Below are 19,407 nucleotides of genomic sequence, written 5' to 3'. Positions count from 1 at the left end.
CCTGTCAGAGAAGCCGTAGAGGTTCTTTAGGTGCTGCTTGAGCATCAGGAGCAGCAAGATGCCCTGAGAGGCATTGGCAAAGTCCAATAAGGGCTCGGGGTTGTCAGGTAGACGCAGCATGACCTTGTCAACGTCCTCCAAGTCGAGGTCTGAATCTGAGTCAGAGTTCACTGCTGCGGATCGTCTGGATTTCTTGGGCCGACGGATGACTTCATCGCTGCTATCACTATCACTGCTGCTTCCTCTGCTACTTTCATCCTCTTCCTCAGAGCCATATTTTTTCCCTCTTTTTTTCTTCTTTTCCCGTGGTCTAGGTTCTTTTAGCAAAGACTGCAATACAAGACAAGAATATTAGAAAAAGTAATGTCAGCTCTCACAAAAAAGCTACAAAAAGGACCAACAAAATGTAAGGTGATGCAACCCTGTTACATTTTAAATCCTGTGATATTAAGGTTAACAAAAACTAAAACTACTAAAAAAAATCTTGTTAATTAAAATAAAGCTCAAAAAAACAAAATAAAAAAAATATATATATATATATTTTTATATATTTACACACAACACACACACACACACATATATATAATATAGCGTTAAAAATGACAAAGCTATATTAATAAATAATTAATTAATAATAAATATAACTAAATTAATAAATAAGTATATAAATAACACTACATTGTTTAGGTATATCGGTATATATAGATCTATATATGGAGGGGGGGATATAATATATAATATATATCTATATATATATATATTTATATAGTATATATAAAACCTTTTTTAAAATTAAAGTTCTAGAATTAGCCCTAAAAATTGTTTAAAAAATAAAATAAAAAATAATGGCTAGCAAGCTTGGAATCAAATGTTGGTTTGAAGATAATAATCAATTTATATTTGCCCTAAATTAAGAAGATTTATATCCACCATAATTTTATAAAAAAAAAGGGGGAAAAAAGAATACTTTTTCTAGACTACTATGGGTTTAAGAGAGTTACTGTAAAAGGATAGAAATTCAACACACTGAGTGGTTGAAAAAGCAGCACACCTCTTTGAAGGACTGCAGCAGGTTGCTCCCGGACACTGATAGTGTGATGTCTACATGGTGCATAATGAACAGCGGCTCTTCCTGACTCTGATATGGGAAGCAGGCGAGATTGTCTGCGACATACAACAGCAAGTTCACGTCTGACTTCTAAATGGGAAGAAAACATTTAAATAACATTAACATATAACACATTAACAAAACACATTAACAAATAACATTACTCAAGAAACACTACAGGAAACCATAAACTGTAGTTACAGCAGATAATATAAAAGAAAATATACCACAGAGTGGTGACACATAATGCAAAACATTCAAAAAATGTCACTAACCGCATTGTCATCAAACAGGTTGAGCAGCGAGATGAGGAAAGCCCTGCGGTGTTGCCTGTTTCCACGCACCATGGTGTAGAGGTGAGCGCAAAGAGCTGTGTTTGTCTCATCCTGTCGGAAACCCCTGATTACCATGTCCTTTGAATCCACAATGGCTTGCTGAACCTGATAGGACATCTTCATCCCCGCCACAGCCTTCATCTGTTTGGATGGCACATACATCCAGTGTTATTTCAGTATAACTGACATAATATTAGAACTTTATTTAATATTTTGAACTATTTTTTTTTCTTACTTCATCTTAATTTGTAGTTTTTTATAAAAAATTACTATTTAATTTTTTACTAATTATAGATATAATTTTTTAAAATATGTCTAGTTAGTTGTTTAATAACATTAATATCATTTTTATATTTTATTTAAATTATAACACTTATAAAAAATGTCAGGTTTAGTTTTTTTTTAGTTTAGTTTAATTATAACACTCGTTAACAACATTATGTTTTGTTAGTTGTTCAAATCCACTTACGTGAATGAATCCTGTGTATTTCTTATCAATCTCCACCAGCTGTTGATCAGCTTTATTCCTCATTGTGGGTTCCGAGTCGGTTCCCATGGCAATAAGATATGGAACGCACTAATGGAGGATGAGGAGGAAACAAACAAACAAGTTAAACTAAAGCCTCTTTCAGACCGCCTTTAAGAGAGTTTGTGCAGTAGATACGTACCTGTACAGGATGAATGAGGCCTTGGCTGAGCGTCAGGGCGATTACATTGAGGGCAAAGTGCCGTACGCTGGATTGCGTGTGAAAAAAGCACTCTAGCACTTGCTTGAGGTAGAGCTGCATGATAGAACTGCTCATGCCAGATGAGATGTCACCCATCTCCTTCAGGTCCTCCTGCTTAGACATCTTCTTCCCTGAAAAGACCAATGACAAAAAATGAGAATAAAAATAGCTAACTGGAAAGCTACTTAACAAGTGACAGCTGCATTGAGCACAGACAAGATCATCCTTCATAAATGACACTCACACTCCCTGTCGGCTTCCTGCATGCGCGAGTCTTCCTCCTGCAGGTACATCTGCAGGTTCTTTAGCACCTGGATCTTCAGATTCACTGACGTTTTCCTGTCAGCCAGGAGGCAGTTGTAGAGGTTTTTCACATCTGAAGCAAACATTAGCCCTGGGTGCTGGATGAACAGGAAGCCTGGAGAACCAACAGATCATGGTTTTGTTCACTGTGAGCACATTGAAAAGGTAAAAACAAGAAATTCAGTGATTATGGAGCGTAAATATTTACCTAGACCAATGATGGCCTTGGTCTGCACCTCCTCATCCTCATTTTTAGTGAAATACAACAGCAGCTCCAGCACTTTGTCCTTTATGACCACCTGAAAGAGAAGACAACCATTAACCAGACAGGTAAAGAAGTGAATCTAACAAAAACAGTTTCAGGTTACATTTGATAAAGGAAATGATGATTTGATAAAGAAATTAATTGCTGTGATTTCGACTATACTTGCATGTAAAATCAGAGAAGCAACGATCTGGGCTGCGTTTCCCAAAAGCATCGTAAGCTTAAGTTGATCGTAGCTCCACTGGTTTCAATGGGTGTACAATGTACTTAAGCTTACGATGCTTTTGGGAAACGCAGCCCAGATCGTTGCTTCTCTGATTGAGCAGACGCAAAACCTTGTGTGGCAGTACCGGCGAGTCTCAGAAACTAAATAAGGTTTGTCCAATTATGTGTTATGTATTGTTGCTAGGCGCTCTGAATCGCTAAATTGGCAACACTGTCAGCATCTCCATTTCTCCAACTACGGGCTAGGCAACGGGTCAAACAGGAAATGTGCACTGCGTTATTCAGCATTAGTAAAATTTGCACCGTTAAAATAAGTTTGCGTTAACACATTAATTTTGACAGCCCTAATATACACATATACATATATATGTAATATATGTAAATTACTTAAATGTTTTAAATGAAATAATTAAATGATTTAAATTAATGAATAAATACATTTGACTATTAGTCGCACTGATCTATTACAAATAAATGTCTACTTTTATTAGTGCACAATATATTTCTTGTGATATAAAATAATACATAAATAATTCTGAATATAACTGTAATTATAATATATATTTCAATTAATACAAAAAGTGAATATATTAAATTATTGTATTAATATTTCAAGTAATACAATAAGTGAATTCATAAGTCCTGTTCTTGAATATAATAAAATTATGTATTTCAGGATAAAGAAAACTCTTGACAAAATATGTGAGATTAATACAATTACAAAAACATACTGTGATCTAAAAATAAATAAATAAATATATAAATATATATATATATATATATATAATATATATATATATATATATATATTATATATATAAAATAATATATATATATATATATATATATATATATATATATATATATATATATATATATATATATATATATATATATATATAGTACAGACCAAAAGTTTGGAAAACATTACTATTTTTAATGTTTTTGAAATAAGTTTCTTCTGCTCATCAAGCCTGCATTTATTTGATCAACAATACAGAAAAAACAGTAATATTGTGAAATATTATTACAACTTAAAATAATAGTTTTCTATTTGAATATACTTTTAAAAAATAATTTATTCCTGTGATGCAAAGCTGAATTTTCTGCATCATTACTCCAGCCTTCAGTGTCACATGTAACATCCAGTCTATCACATGATCATTTAGAAATCATTCTAATATTCTGATTTATTATGAGTGTTGGAAACAGTTCTGCTGCCTAATATATTTGATGAATAAAAGGTTAAAAAGAACTGCATTTATTCAAAATAAAAAAAATTCTAATAATATATATTCTAATAATATATTTTTCTTTACTATCACTTTTTATCAATTTAACACATCCTTGCTGAATAAAAGTATTGATTTTATTTTAAAAAAGAAAGAAAAAAAAAATTACTGACCCCAAATTACTGACCAGTAGTGTATATTGTTATTACAAAATATTTATATTTTAAAAACATAGCTTCTTTTTTTTTTTTTTTTTTTTTTTTACTTTTTATTCATCAAAGTATCCTAAAAAAGTATCACATGTTCTGAAAAAAATATTAAGCAGCAGAACTGTTTCCAACTTTGATAATGAATCATCATATAAGAATGATTTCTAAAGGATCATGTGATAATGATCCTAAAAATTCAGCTTTGCATCACAGAAATAAATGATAATTTAAAGTATAATAAATTTAAAAACAATTATTTTAAATTGTAATAATATATCACAATATTTCCTTTTTTTCTGTATTTTTGATCAAATAAATGCAGGCTTGATGAGCAGAAGAGACTTCTTTCAAAAACATTTAAAATAGTAATGTTTCCAAACTTTTGGTCTGTACTGTATATATGTATATATTGTGTATATATATATATATATATATATATATATATATATATATATATAATATAATATATATATATATATATATATATATATATATATATACACACATATATGTATACATACGTATATGTATATATATATATATATAAATAATTTGACTAGTTTATCATAGTCCATTTTAGTACATTTATTAATGCTTACAAATTTCTCCTGGGATTCAAGACTTTTATAATCCGGAGATCATGACTGAGGATCTCACCTTATTACTGCCTTTGAACTCCTCTTGGTCAAAGTCGAAGTGTCGGCACAGGGCACCCACAGTGAAGAGTGAACGCAGCAGAGCAGGTTTATTAGAGACCAGTACTGTGCTGTTTGGGTCTTCCTGATGCTGCAACTTCAGCTTGTTTAGTGCTCCTTCACATGAAAGAAGAATCATTTTAGAGTGATTAACACACTCAGGATCACAGAAGAACAAAAGAATCCTGACAGGTGTTGAAATTTACTCACCATAGTATCGGTTGAAACAAGACCACACAAACTTGTAATTATGGGTGACCTTATTGACGACCGCACCAAGACAACTCACGCAATGCTGCACAACCTGCAGGAAACAAGGCAGATGGCACCATGAAGCTATTCATCAACCAAGCGCTGGACATTAGAGTTACTGACACTTGCCCTTCAACTGACCGTCATGCCGTATTTGATGATGAGTTTCATCAGATCTTCTTCGAGAGTGGTGAGGAAATTTTCACTCGGATGGTCCATCAAAGGAATAACAAGTTCCAGGATTTTAGCCACATTACAGATAACCATAAAATCACTCTGAGTCTGTAGGGACACAATAAGCACAAGAAGTGCCTTAACTCTCAGGCCTCTAGATGGCAGCACAACACCATTTATTGCAATACATCAAACTCGGTCCTGTAGGTCCGGTGTCCTTCTCCAACTTGCCTGAACACACCTGCCTGGAAGTTTCAAGTATGCCTAGTAAGACACTGATTAGCAGGTGTGTTTGATTAGGGTTGGAGGTAAACGCTGCAGGTCACCAGCCCTCCAGGACCGAGCAATACATCCTAAGTTTCCCGACAGCATACTCACATTACACTTTGTAGTCAGATACGGCTGCATAGTCATGGCATGTTTCACCATCAGCTGTGGTCGGATCTTGCTGAACAGGTATAGCGTGGTGATACAAGCCACTAGGCGACTGGACGTCAACCCCTTATTCTCACAGTCTGCAAAACAAAAAAAACACTCATCAAAAGTTCAACCAAGGTAAATCTTTTGCTTCATAATTTAATACCGCTCATACCAGCGAGAGACTCCTCGTATTTCAGAATATGCTCCACGAGTCTGTCCACCAGCTGAGCACAAGCCTTCCTGGCCGGTTTGTACGAGGCATCCTCTTCTGACTTTAACAGCTGTGACAACATCGATTACATCAGTGGTTAGGTTTTATAAACATATATATACATATATATTATTTTTTTACCTGACAAAAAAAATGTAATCCAGTTCACACTTCCTCTGGAGTAACCTGGGGCTAATGCTATGTTCAATTCAACTCAGAAAGTCAGAATTTACTTCCTATTTTGGAAAAGTGCAACAGAATGGATTTGAATGAGTATTCTGCTCTTCTGTCACCCCTGTTGGGGTTCAAACTTGCAACCTTTCAAGGTACTATCCCAGATCTCCTTGAAGCCCTAAATGCACAACTAAGCATTGGAAAAGCAAATCATAATTGTCCTTGAACCATAGATGGGCAACTTACATTCTGAAGGAGCTGCTCGAACCAGTCATAACCAGAATCCTTGCATGCAGCGACCTGAGAGACAATGATTCACGTCAGAGGGACATAACGTGACCTTAAATGTGTATTATAGCACACGACTTTGGGGTCAGATTTTTGACCACTCTGCAGATCCTTACCACGTCTGTGATGTTGAGAATCTTGCGAGTCATGGCCTGTTTATCATGATTAGGTGTAGGGGTGAACCAGAGCTTCTGAAATGTCTCATTTACTAATTTCTGAATAAGAGATGGCAAAAAGAAACTGGTTGTAACAGGGCTGCACAATGATAACATTTTTAAAAACAAAAAAATTCTCCCTAGTATAAAAAAATAGGTGACTAAATCAATCTCTAATAATATAAAAAAAATTTAAAGATTAGAAAGATTTTTTTAAAACGTAGACCACTTGTATATAAAGTAAATTAGCTTAAACATTTTTTTGTTTTGATATTTTATTTAGTAGCTTTCCCAACAAAACACAAAATACACAACTTTTACATAAATGTAAAGTACATGGATCAATACAGATTGTAAGGGGGGGAAAAAAACTAACCTTGATGCCTTCTTCGTCATTGACCCTCCTGATCATCTTTACACACATCTCTGTGATCTTGTTGAAGGTGGGCTGCTCCAGACAGATGTCCCGTAGGATTTTAATAACCCTCTTCCTCACACTGATACCTGTGTCCTGCAGAAAACATTTACCAGCACAAATCAGCCTACAAAATGAATTCAAAAGAATCAGTTTTCACTGCTAACTGGAAAAAAAGCATGTATTAAATTTACAATATCATTTACAACTGCAAGTAATTAGTAAGTAAGATACAGGTGGCCAATCATCATCACTACATAAACTCAGACCGAGTTATCAGCAAGTGTTTTATTTCATGGGTTTTGCCAAATACATAAATAAATAAACAAACAAACAGCTGGAAATGGAATACTGATTTGGATATGGTTGTTCTTTAAAAAGGGAGAAATAAACATTCATGGTAACAATTTTGTTTTTGTTTTACTGTAAAATTAATCTTGGTGATTATTCATTATTTTGTAGTATATTAGGGGAAAAAAAGAAATATTGATTAATTGAATTATTTAGTACATAAGAACAAAGAAACTGCTGACTGCTGCTAGAGACATCAAGCAAGCTATTGATGAAATCTGTTAAAGACAAGGGTCAAATATATATTTTTTGCAGTTATAATACAAAAAATATTTGACTGTAAAATTCAAGACTGCAAAAAAAAGCACAAACCAGGATGCGCTCGATCAGCATGTCGTAATACTGTTCAGTTAGTTGTGGTCGACTCAGTACGAAGCGCCCCAGCAGCTCTACAGCAGCTTCTCTCACACTGGTGGAATTGTCCATCAGTCGGCCATGAACTCCCCGCTGCATGTCCGACTAAACCAAAACAGCAACTGAGAATTAAAAATATGCAAATAAGAAAATTAAAAAGCTTAGGTTCTTTGGAAACTGCATTTACCCGTGCCAGAATGCTTGGATCCACCGCTACCACTTCAGAAAGACATTTCATCGCTTTAGTTCTCACTGCGATGGCACTTTCACCGAGAACTCTCAAAATCTACAGACACAAATGGGGAGATGTATTATTGATATGCAATACAGACAACAATGCTGAGAGATGTGATGACCTCTAACCTGTGTGAGATAAATATCAAAGCTCTGTGCAAACGGCCTCATGGAGGCCAGATATCGCACAATAAGACACGAGTCCTCATAGTCGACAGTATCCGAGTTTACTCTGTGAGAAAACACATAGCAGGTGTCAAAACGCTTCTAAACGTATCACATTTTCATTTTTTGGGTAAACTATCCATTTAACAAAGTTGTTTTGGTAAAAATCGCTGCTGTTTGTACCTCAGAGAGCTGAATTTCGATGCCGAGGTCTTGATAACAGACCGGAGGAACTTCTTGCGCGCTTCAGCTTTCTGCAAGATCTCACTAGTGGTCTCGACGTCCCTTGCATGGTGCGGCCCATCGGATGAGTCGTCGTCCCTCTGACTCTGCGATTTCATGGCTTTCTCCGTCTCAGTGCCGGTGTCCCTGAACCACTGCGCGATGTAGAACTTCCGTGCAAACATGGAAACGAAGACATCACAACAACATTAAAACCACTTGAGATTCTCAGGGCTTTTTTTTCTCGTCACAATAATATGTCTGAAGTTTCTCACCAATAGCGACGGGTCAGTCTCTACGTTCTCGTCCAGGTAACCCAGCAGAGCCTTCTGCAGCTGCTGAATCTCATCACTGCCTGAGTTCTGTAAAACACAAAATAGCATGAGTTTCTTTCAGACCAGGAGGGATTCATATATGCGATGGCACAGGTGGGCGGACTCTGCCGTTTACCTCTCCGAGGATGCGGTTGATTGAACGCTGGTCCATTTTGCTGGTGACGGCATCTTTGCGAAGGCGTGCAGCCACTGTGCCCAGATAATCCAAAGAGGCCACTCTCAAAGCCATCTCTGTCTGCTTATTACTGAACTGGTGAACCTACAAAGAGAAATCAGAGCGTTGTGTGAGTTTTCAAGTGATGTAACGGTGCACATTCTACCTGTGAAATATCATTCTGAAACTCACCAGCAGCCTTCCCAGAAGGCTCAGCAGCAGTTCTGCAGCTGGCCAATCAGGTTTATTCACTGTGGACAGTAGATCCTGAACAAAGTTCTCAAATAGTGGCCTGTAGTCATCCTCACCTTGCTTACTACCACACCTAAAATAAAAAAAAGAAATAAACGCAAGTGTAACTTAATTTCCAAGAATGACGAGATTTTTTCTTGAAAAAATGAAATGTAGCAGTTATCTAGAAGCATATATACAGAGCATCTGCTGCTCGCTCCTTTGCAATAATATTGCAGAACAATTTACAAATAAATTAAAAATAAACAAATAATAAATAAACAAATAAATTAAAACATTTAAATACAGAGCACAAAAATAGGTAAGTAAAACTACAACAATAATTTAGCGGTGCAGGTGTTGTTTGTCCTGAAATGGCATGGTTAAGCCCTCTTGAAAACATCAGATGAGAGTTAAACAGGTGTTTCCTGAGACAGCGTACATGCTCAGCTTAAAGACACGGTATGTAGATGAAAAGACATGCATTACTGATCCCAGGAGAACACTGCTTAAATATAAGTGACTTGAAAGTTCATTTTCCCCCAATATAAATGGGTTGAATTGTGTGGGTGGAATAATGTCAGGGGCTTTTCTTACTTTTTGAGGAAAACGGAGAGGAAGTTTTGTGCTGTTCTCATTGCAGTCTCATATGAGTTTGTGATTAATACATCCTGATCAACCTGAAAAAAAATTAATAACTTTATAAAGTAAGCCTAAAAGGCATAAAGAAAAAAATTAAAATATCGAACAATCTTGGAAAGCACTCTTTTTTTTACAGAAGAGACTCACAATCACTTGTAGTGTCATTTCAGCATGTAGCTATAAGCTAAGAATACAAACAAAGAACTAAAATATGCCAAAAAAGGCTTTAAACAGGGTTTTCTTGCTATTTTACCTTTAAGTCAATATAAAATGACAATATCCAATATGTAAATGACCTCAGAGGTTTAGGGTCAGTAAGATCTTTTTTTCTTTAAAGAAATTAATTGTATTCAGCAAGGATGCATGAAATTGATCAAAAGTGACAACAACAGCTTATAACGCCCCAAATCAGCATATCAGAATGATTTCTAAAGGATCATGTGACACTGAACACTGAAGTAATTGCTGAAAATTCAGCTTTTGCATCACAAGAATAAATTACATAGAAAATACCTATTTTAAATTGTAATAATATTTCATAATATTGCTTTTTTTACTGAATTTTTTATCCAATAAATGCAGCCTTGGTGAGCATAAGAGATTTAAAAACATTCTTTTTTTTCCCAGGAAGGATTTGGGTGGACTGCAGAGTTCACTTCAGTGAACATCAGGGTATGTCTACTTAGTTGATCATAACAGCAAGGAAAATCCTTTTCCAACACATCTGAAGATTCAGTTTAACTTAACTCTTACCTTTCTGTCATTGTAATCATCTAAGTATTTATCAGAAGGTAGATGGACCACACACTGAATAAGCTGCAGAACCAGCGCAGTCACCATCTGAATGTACATGGGCTCCCCATCCATGTCACTGCTGTTCAGTCTGAACACACAATATAGTCAATGCATATGCTCAAAAAGTGCCCTTGTCAGCTGGTAGAATAGACCGCAGCATATACCTGAAATTTCTTAAGTTTCTTTTGCTGGTTGGCAGTCTGGCAAGAGAGGTGAAGATCTCCTCCAGGATCAGCTGCCTGTGCTTCTCATATCTAGAGAAAACCTAGAAATGGCACAACACACCAGTGTTAGCTGCAGTTAGCACAGCAAAGTATAGTATAAAGAAAGCTGAACTGCATTGGTACTTACAGCCGTCACTAGTTTAATAGCACAAAGCTGCAGCTCACTCACATTCTCAACAAAGAATGGAGTGATACCTAGAGACGAGATCTGTAGAGAGAGATACACAAGTGTGGATTTAATCATTTTGCTAATGGAAATGAAACCTGACTACATCTAAATTCATGTTTCTGGCTTTGATAGTGGTGTATGAAATATTTGTCTACACAATATTTTGCCAAAATGTAATAACGGCTGACTGCAGCAAAGAACAAGAGAATTTTATTTAAAAGCAGCAGCAATTTAGAGATCAGACTCTCACCTGAAGGATGGTCGTGTCAGTCAGCAGCTGAATCTCGAGGAGTTCAGACAGGTTACTGATAATATCACAAACTTTGTTGTAGAGCATGACAGTAACTCTCTGCTTGTGCGTTGAGCACTTTGCTCGCTTGGCTTTTGAGCTTAGTGTTCCACCTGAAAAGAATAGACATAATTTGGACAGTTGTTGTGATGACCAGGCATGAGATCAGCTAAGGACAAAAAAAAAAAAAAACAACTGTTATTATTACTATCAAAAATATTTTTTTTTATTAAAAAAAAAAAACAGCGTTAAATACTATTGTACTATAAAATTAAAACGAGTATTTATTGATTATAATAATTTTACACAATAACATTAAAATGAAAATACTAATATCAGTGTCATTTCTTTCATGTGTTGCTTGGTGAATGCTAATTTTGAACTGAGGTGTTAAGGATATTTCCAAATAGCTGCTAGATGATGCCACTCGCTTGTGCAGTGCAGTCAGAAATTACATGCATTTTAAATGTATTTGAAAATACAGCATTTTTCCCTACAATTTACTCAATTCATGCAGGTCATACTTCAGGTCGGAAAATAAAGAAATCTGTATAAATATGGATGAAAAATTACATCCTTGGATGACATATACCCACTTTGTCCTAACTAGTAAAGTTTCCAGTATCAAGCTGGAAGCAATTTCAGTTTACAATTACAGCCAATCAGGAAATATTTGATGATAAGAGACCAATGAGATTTCACAGTCGGGATAAAAATATAAACCAAGCAACAGATGTCTTGTTGTACAAGCACTTTGTGGCTCTGCCTGGTGGGGACAAAAACTCAAGTTAGCATGGAATAGAAAGAATCTTGCAGGTTAAGATTTACGGTGTTAAGGTGCAGGACTGACCGCCATGAGGGTTCACCCTGTAGACGGGGTCGTACTGTGGGTACAGCGTGTTCTGTAGATGGAACTTGGTGTACTGCACGACCCTCTCGATAACATCCTCAATGTAAACGGCCTTCGGCATTCGTGCTGAGGTCATGATGTTAAGAGCCGTCAGACAAGCATCAGCAGATTTGGTGACACGTTCCATGATGAGGTCACGCCACAAACGCTCCTCGTCGTCCCTGTCGCTGCCCTGAAATCACAAGGACAGGGAACCTGTCAGCGAGAGTCCATGGCAGAGCCATTCCACCAATCGAAACTACAATGATGCTTACATGATTTATGAGGGTGGAGAGCTTCGCACCATCCTGAATGTTTTTTTCCAAAATACTCTGGACCTTTACCATCTTATCAGATGGAATCTAAGGATAAAAGCAATTAGCATTAAAAAAAATCAGGTATTTATGTTGTGTCCTGTCTCTTGAGACTTCTCCTGTCGACAGAGGTGATCCTGTACCCACCTTATGCATGATGCCCATAGCTTTTATTTTGGCTGATTCACTGCTTAACTCCGAGAGCTGGTGTTTTCCGAGGAGCAGCTCCTGAGGAATCTCGTCATCATCTGCATTCATCAAATCAATTATTGTCAAACTTGCAGAAGCATTCCAGTACGGCAGAATCTGTAAAAATTTTAACCTTCAATGTCAAATGTAATAATTTCTCCACATTTGTACATTTACCTAATGATGTCAAGTCCACGTCTTCAAGGTTTTCAAGAATGTTGTCAACACTGGTGGAAAATCTCTTGAACGTGGAGGAGTCCATCATTTCTGTGGAGCACAAGCTGGATTACTAAAGATCTCAGCATTTTAAATCGCTCAACGATGATTACAATCTGCAAACATACCGTCCTCTGTCAGTTTGGGCTCGTAGGCTTTCCTCTTTTTCTGCTTTTCCTTCTTCTTTAACTTTCTGGCGACTGTTGGTTGAAGGATGTTAAAGATCAGAGTTATTCGATTTCCTCACTTCAACCCATTTAAGCAACAAAATTGTCAACACTGACAACATAACAAATGCTAACATGTGTAACTGATCACTTACGATCACTCAGGCTGGGAGTGGGTGAGTCTTCATCCGAGTCCACGGGACTTCGTTCTCTGAATCGACTGCTTGAACTTTTCCGGCTGTCGCAGTGACCTCCACTTCGTCGATGATCTCCAGAACCCCTCCGGTCCTTTTCTTCATATTCCCATGTTTTGTCTCTGTCCTTTTTCGAACGCTTCGTAGGCACTAAAAGCCAGGAAGACAAAAAATTTCAATGAAAAAGCTATGGAAGCAGATTAGTCTCAAATATAATTCACGCAAAAAACACGATTCACACATGCATAGACAATTTCACATGCATGAAACCTAATTCACGTACACACAAAAAAAATTCACGTGCGTGAAAAAAAAATATATATTCAAAAAAAGCAATTCACATGCGCAAAATAAAATTATATATTCATAAAATACATTTCACAAATGCAAAACACAATTCGAAGATATAAAACTGTGCACAAAAACCTTTGAATGTTTAAAATGTACGAGTGTCTGAATGTTTCAAATCGTCATTTACTACGAATCCACTCGGATTTGTGTGTGTGTGTTTTTGAGACTTTTTCTGGCAGAGCTCTCTTCCCACGTGGGTCTGTCGTACTCTTTAGCCAATCAGATGCGAGCTTACCATTCAACCAATCATATCATAAGCCACTGAGAGTGCATTCAAGGAGAGTAGTTTTGCACATGTTCAGATGTAGTCACAATAATGGCAGAAGCTTCCTTAGTTTGAGTCTGCGCGTCAGAAACGGAAGTGCTAAAAATTGCTAAAAATGGGCTTCACTTGTCTCAATTGAGTTCCAATTGGGTCGCTGTGTCCATTTCTTTTTCTGTCTATGGGATTACTGATGTAAAGGCTTAATTTCCGTTCTAATTAATCCATATTGCGCAAAAGGTGCACAGAATCGTGCTCCTTGAATGCACTCTTATGATATGATTGGTTGAATGGTAAGCTCGCATCTGATTGGCTAAAGAGTACGACAGACCCACGTGGGAAGAGAGCTCTGCCAGGAAAAGTCTCAAAAACACACACACACAAATCCGAGTGGATTCGTAGTAAATGACGATTTGTACATTCAGACACTCGTACATTTTAAACATTCAAAGGTTTTTGTGCACAGTTGTATATCTTCGAATTGTGTTTTGCATTTGTGAAATGTATTTTATGAATATATAATTTTACTTTGCACATGTGAATTGCTTTTTTTGAATATATATTTTTTTTCACGCACGTGAATTTTTTTTGTGTGTACGTGAATTAGGTTTCATGCATGTGAAATTGTCTACGCATGTGTGAATCGTGTTTTTTGCGTGAATTATATTTGAGACTAATCTGCTTCTATAAAAAGCAACTTAAATCTATCTCAACTCTAAGAAATTAAGCAGAGGAGTCATTATAATTTAGAAGAAATATTGCTGACAGCCAGAAAAATTACTTCACGAACACTTTAGTTTTTCATGCAAACATGGGTTTGATTATTCATCAAGATCAGTTCAAACCTGGACTAGTGTAAAAACTGACTTTGAAGCCATTAGAAATGGGAAGGCTTAAAGTGAACAACAATACATTTTGTATTTAATGTGAATTCAAAATGGATGTAAACTAACTGCATTCTGTAGGAATATTTTAGCAATAGCTTATTAGTAACAACTAAACCAAAGAATTGCTTTCCATTTTAATTTTTGCACTAACATTAATAATGAAACCTTGATTTGGATCAAGCCGGTACATTAAGTGTGAAAACACCATTTGATTCAGTATATTTACTTACGTTCTACAGAACTACTGTCATCATCTGAGCTGACTTCAGCATACTTGGGCTTCTCATTAGTGGAGCTGCGTCTGCGTTTATTCATTTTCACCCTCTCACACAGTGGCATACGGGAATCTATCTCTGCCAGCACATGATGAGGAAGTTCCATTAACACTGAATCACTGAAGCCCCTACAGAGAGAGCTACTCAAACTCTTCAAATGCACATTCAGATCATAATCTGTCAATTCGGTGTACAATGAACTACAAAAACTCACTGCTCATAAAATATCAAGAAAACAGGGGTCACAAGGTCACTTACTTCCAAACGATTTTCCACAAGACGACTTGCTCTTGCTTGACTTGCTGCGCGAATTACTGATCAACTTCTGAACCTCATCAATGGAAAGTTTCTTTAGAACAACAATAGGTTTGGCGCCCTTATTGAGGTCCTCCACCAGGTCCAGTTTTTCTAATTTCACAAGTGGCTCGGAAAACAGCTCTCGTCGCATTTCCTGCATGACGTTACTGTCTTTGTCCCGTTTCAACTTGGGAATGACAAAGTTCTTTAATGCACTCGATTTGCCCCCCAGTAGGTAGTTGGGAAATTCTGCCGTTTTACTGTCTAAGGACGGAGGCTTGTGTCCATCAAGTCGGTTCTTGTCTCCACTCCGTTTCTCATCTTTGTTGTTGGGAGTTTTGTGGACTGTCCGTTCAGGTTTTGTTTTGGATTCTGCTCCACTACGAGGTTCCTGCTTCAACCGAGGACTGTTAGGACGGGGTCGCTGTTCAGGAGACTGCTTTTCCCGGGACTCTGTTGATTCTTTATGGCGTTTCTTCTCTTGGTCACGATCCCTGTTCCGATCTTTATCCCGGACCCTCTCCCGTTCCTTGTCCTGATCTTTCTCTGTATCCCTGTTCCGATCTTTATCCCGGACCCTCTCCCGTTCCTTGTCCTGATCTTTCTCTGTATCCCTGTTCCGATCTTTATCCCGGACCCTCTCCCGTTCCTTGTCCTGATCTTTCTCTGTATCCCTGTTCCGATCTTTATCCCGGACCCTCTCCCGTTCCTTGTCCTGATCTTTCTCTGTATCCCTGTTCCGATCTTTATCCCGGACCCTCTCCCGTTCCTTGTCCTGATCTTTCTCTGTATCCCTGTCCCGATCTTTATCCCGGACCCTCTCCCGTTCCTTGTCCTGATCTTTCTCCCGCTCCTTGGCCCGATCTTTTACCCGCTCCTTGTCCCGCTCTTTGTCCCGATTTTTAACCCGCTCTTTGTCTCGATCTTTCTCCTGCACCTTGTCTTGATCTTTCTCCCACATCTTGTCCCGATCTTTCTCCTGCTCCTTGTCCCGCACCTTGTCTCGATCTTTTTCTCGCTCCTTGTCCCAATTTTCCCCTTCCTTTTCCCGTTCCTGGTCCCGATCTACTTCCCTGTTGTTCTCTACCCGGCTGGACTTAGAGGTGTCTGATCGTCGAACTTTAGAACCTTCACTGTCCCGATCTTTTTGCCTCTCCTCTTTGCTCTCTCGAGTTGACTCCGACCGTCCTTCCTGTTTTCTGGTAGTTTCACGACCTTTTCCCTCAGGCCTCACTTTTTCAGACTTTCCATCATGTCTGTGCTTGGAGAGATCAGATCTTTTTTCTGAACTCCCTTTGTTGGAGATCTCACGGCGGTTCTCGTGCTTGTGTTTGGGAGTCTCTGGTCGTCCATCTGAAGCAGTTTTCTGTGGCGTAGTTTCCACCCGTTGCTTGATGACTTCTGGTCGACCATCTACCATCCTCTGCACCTCTCCATCTGTCTTTGATTTGAGCCGCAAGACCCCGGTGGATTCAGAACCATCTTCTGGCCAGCGCTGGGCCTCTGTTGCAGGGACAGGACAGGAGTCCACTGGCCCTTCCGCCCTGCCTGCCTGTTGCAGGTCTATACTGACCATCAAGGCTGGCCGACTGGCTCCGTTACTAGCGGCACAAGCCTCTTGAGGTACCAGTTTGTTCCCAGCATTGCATCCGCCACCCACGCCAGGTGTTCCAGAAGAGCCAGCGGTGCCCGCAGCTCCTGGTTCCTGAGGGTACGAATCCTGCTTTCTCTTCTTCAGAGGTTTGTCTGCAGAATTAGAATCACACAGGTAAGAAGCAATATTTAACATGTACATTTTCATCAACAAATATGAGTGGAGCCTGTAAAACTCTCTGGCTCGATGCTGGGGTTTTCCGTGGTTGCCAGGGCACTGCTGTGTGGTTGTTAAGATGTTCTAAATCTTTAGCATGTTACTATGTGGTCGCTAGAAGGTTCTGGGTGGTTACCAGGCTGCTTTTGTTTTTGTAGTTGCTAAGGAAAGGTGTTATAACAGTACTATGTGGTTGTTAGAATGTTCTAGGTTGTTGCCAGGGTGCTGCTATGTGGTTCTCAAGGGCTTCTGATTGGTTGTAAGCATGTTACTCTGTGGTTTCTTGGGCACTGGCATATGGTTAAGCTGTTACTATACAGTTACTATACTATACCAAGGTGCTGTTTGTTGGTTGCTAGGGTAATCTCATTGGCAGTAGGCAATTTACCCTTCAGTTGTCAGTATGTTCTGGGTTGATGCCAGGATCCTGCTATGTGACTTTTAAGGTGTTCTGAATTGCTGTTAGTGGTTGCTAGGATGTTCAGGATGTTTGCCAAGGTGTTGCTTAGCAGTTGCCGAGGAAGGTCTTACTAGAAAATTCAGGGTTGTTTCCATGATGCTGCTATGTGGTCTTAAGGTATTCTGAATGGTTGTTAGAAAGTTACTACATGGTTGTGAATGGTTGCCAGGATAATGGTTTGTGGTTGCCAAGTTTTTCTGACTGGTTTCTAGCATGCTACTACATGGTTGCTAGGATGTTCTGGGGTGACTGCCAGAGTCCTGCTTTGCAGTTGGTAAGGTTAGGTGTTACTAAACAGTATTACAATTTGGTTGCTAAGATGTTCTGGGTGGGTGCCAGGAAACTGCTTTTCAGTAGCTGAGGTAGGGTGTTATTATGATACTATGCATTGCAAGGATGTTCAGGGTGGATCCTACTATGTGGTTTTTTAGTTGTTCTGAATTGTTTTTAGTGGTTGCTAGGGTGTTGCTTTCCAGTTGCCAAGGAAGTCAGGGTGGTTGTCAGGATGGTACTGTGTGGTTCTTGAAGTATTCTGCATGGTTGTTCTAACAAAAGTTAAAACGTGGTGTAGATGTTGCTAGGACATTGCTTTGTGGTTGCTAAGTTGTTCTGATTGGTTTCTAGCATGTTACCATGTGTTTGCTAGGATGTTCTGGGGTAGTTTCCAGGATCCTGCTTTGCAATTGGTAAGGCTAGCATGATAACCTTTATAAGCACCAGTAATAAAAGCTGTCATACAGATTATTAGATAATCAATTAAAAGCATGCACATCAAGTGACAACTAGAAAATAAAAACAACCTTTATCTTGAACTTCCTTAGAGCAGCGTTCTCGTTCTATAGCGGATTCCCTCTCAATCCTTTCGATCTCAGCAAGAGCATCCTGCTCTGCCTCGTCGTAGGGGGTTCCACTAACTACCCCGGGTTGCTTGGCTGCAAGTGCCCCAGTGTTCTGTAGTACAGGAACCTGCTGGTAGGCCGACTGCTCACCCGATAGACACTGACCTACGGAGAGCCGTTCCTGGGGGTTCCGGTGATATGGTGAGCTATTGCACGATAGTTCATTCTCAGCCTCTGAGCCATGCTCTACCACCGATAATGGCTCAGTTGACTGCTCAGTCTCAGAAGACTTCACTCGAGACAACTTTATTGTTAGCTTTGTGGAGTCTTTAGTGGGTGAGCTGACAATGTCATACATGGCACCTTTACCCCCCTCCTCTTTCATTAACTTTTTCTGTTTCTTTTTCCGTTCAGGTGAGTCCAACAGGAGGTCAGAAGCAGCATCTCTCGGGGAGGTGTAGGGTGGAGGAGACTGAAGAATCAAGTGCGGCCGAGATCCAACTGAAATTTAACCAACATAAAGCAGAAAAATCATACTTGTGTGTAAATCAGCAATATGGCAACATAATAAGCTTTTGGAATGAACCAGTTTGTCAGAGTTTTGATTGGTTGCATCTTTGCACATCCACATTCACCCTCCATATCCATTTGATAAGTCTGACCTTGTGAGTCCAAACATTCTATCAGTTCCCAAAAGCAAACAACATAGGGTCATAATACACAGTCACCCTGTACTGTAATGCTACTGGAAAATAATGATCCTAACCTTTATCTCCATACAGAAATCTCAGTTAACCTGATTCATCTAGAATTCATCTTTCAGGAATCGTGAGCCCAGAGACTGTAATGTACAGCTTAGCTTGAATGTGTACTATAAATAAATAGTGCCCATAAACGTCTGTT

General features: G+C 38.3%; 1 protein-coding gene across 4 annotated transcripts in view; it reads right to left on the bottom strand.

The window, feature by feature from the left end:
• LOC109080400 (nipped-B-like protein B) overlaps window positions 1-19,407 on the bottom strand; it is a 28,914-nt gene that overhangs the window by 2,170 nt on the left and 7,337 nt on the right. For 3 of the 4 annotated variants that reach the window (XM_042765334.1, XM_042765333.1, XM_042765337.1), the window contains 36 exons: window positions 18,466-19,005; window positions 15,357-17,141; window positions 15,054-15,176; window positions 13,285-13,473; window positions 13,091-13,162; window positions 12,924-13,013; window positions 12,705-12,805; window positions 12,519-12,605; window positions 12,205-12,436; window positions 11,316-11,467; window positions 11,024-11,104; window positions 10,837-10,937; window positions 10,631-10,760; window positions 9,833-9,915; window positions 9,197-9,329; window positions 8,966-9,109; window positions 8,791-8,877; window positions 8,477-8,697; window positions 8,258-8,360; window positions 8,082-8,180; window positions 7,853-7,999; window positions 7,151-7,285; window positions 6,736-6,834; window positions 6,578-6,631; window positions 6,119-6,227; window positions 5,905-6,041; window positions 5,494-5,634; window positions 5,311-5,404; window positions 5,063-5,217; window positions 2,683-2,773; window positions 2,416-2,589; window positions 2,112-2,302; window positions 1,913-2,020; window positions 1,384-1,584; window positions 1,052-1,198; window positions 2-330 (listed from right to left, as the gene is read on the bottom strand). In XM_042765334.1, coding sequence (XP_042621268.1) covers window positions 2-330; window positions 1,052-1,198; window positions 1,384-1,584; window positions 1,913-2,020; window positions 2,112-2,302; window positions 2,416-2,589; window positions 2,683-2,773; window positions 5,063-5,217; window positions 5,311-5,404; window positions 5,494-5,634; window positions 5,905-6,041; window positions 6,119-6,227; window positions 6,578-6,631; window positions 6,736-6,834; window positions 7,151-7,285; window positions 7,853-7,999; window positions 8,082-8,180; window positions 8,258-8,360; window positions 8,477-8,697; window positions 8,791-8,877; window positions 8,966-9,109; window positions 9,197-9,329; window positions 9,833-9,915; window positions 10,631-10,760; window positions 10,837-10,937; window positions 11,024-11,104; window positions 11,316-11,467; window positions 12,205-12,436; window positions 12,519-12,605; window positions 12,705-12,805; window positions 12,924-13,013; window positions 13,091-13,162; window positions 13,285-13,473; window positions 15,054-15,176; window positions 15,357-17,141; window positions 18,466-19,005 — 6,865 coding nt within the window. The remainder of the gene's footprint in view (window position 1; window positions 331-1,051; window positions 1,199-1,383; window positions 1,585-1,912; window positions 2,021-2,111; window positions 2,303-2,415; window positions 2,590-2,682; window positions 2,774-5,062; window positions 5,218-5,310; window positions 5,405-5,493; window positions 5,635-5,904; window positions 6,042-6,118; window positions 6,228-6,577; window positions 6,632-6,735; window positions 6,835-7,150; window positions 7,286-7,852; window positions 8,000-8,081; window positions 8,181-8,257; window positions 8,361-8,476; window positions 8,698-8,790; window positions 8,878-8,965; window positions 9,110-9,196; window positions 9,330-9,832; window positions 9,916-10,630; window positions 10,761-10,836; window positions 10,938-11,023; window positions 11,105-11,315; window positions 11,468-12,204; window positions 12,437-12,518; window positions 12,606-12,704; window positions 12,806-12,923; window positions 13,014-13,090; window positions 13,163-13,284; window positions 13,474-15,053; window positions 15,177-15,356; window positions 17,142-18,465; window positions 19,006-19,407) is intronic. The other variant, XM_042765336.1, reaches the window with a different exon arrangement.

The sequence above is a fragment of the Cyprinus carpio genome, chromosome A10 (genome assembly GCF_018340385.1).
Source record: "Cyprinus carpio isolate SPL01 chromosome A10, ASM1834038v1, whole genome shotgun sequence".
Taxonomy (NCBI): domain Eukaryota; kingdom Metazoa; phylum Chordata; class Actinopteri; order Cypriniformes; family Cyprinidae; genus Cyprinus; species Cyprinus carpio.
The sequence above is the reverse complement of the archived record's forward strand: the minus strand, read 5'-3'. Positions and strand labels throughout refer to the sequence as shown.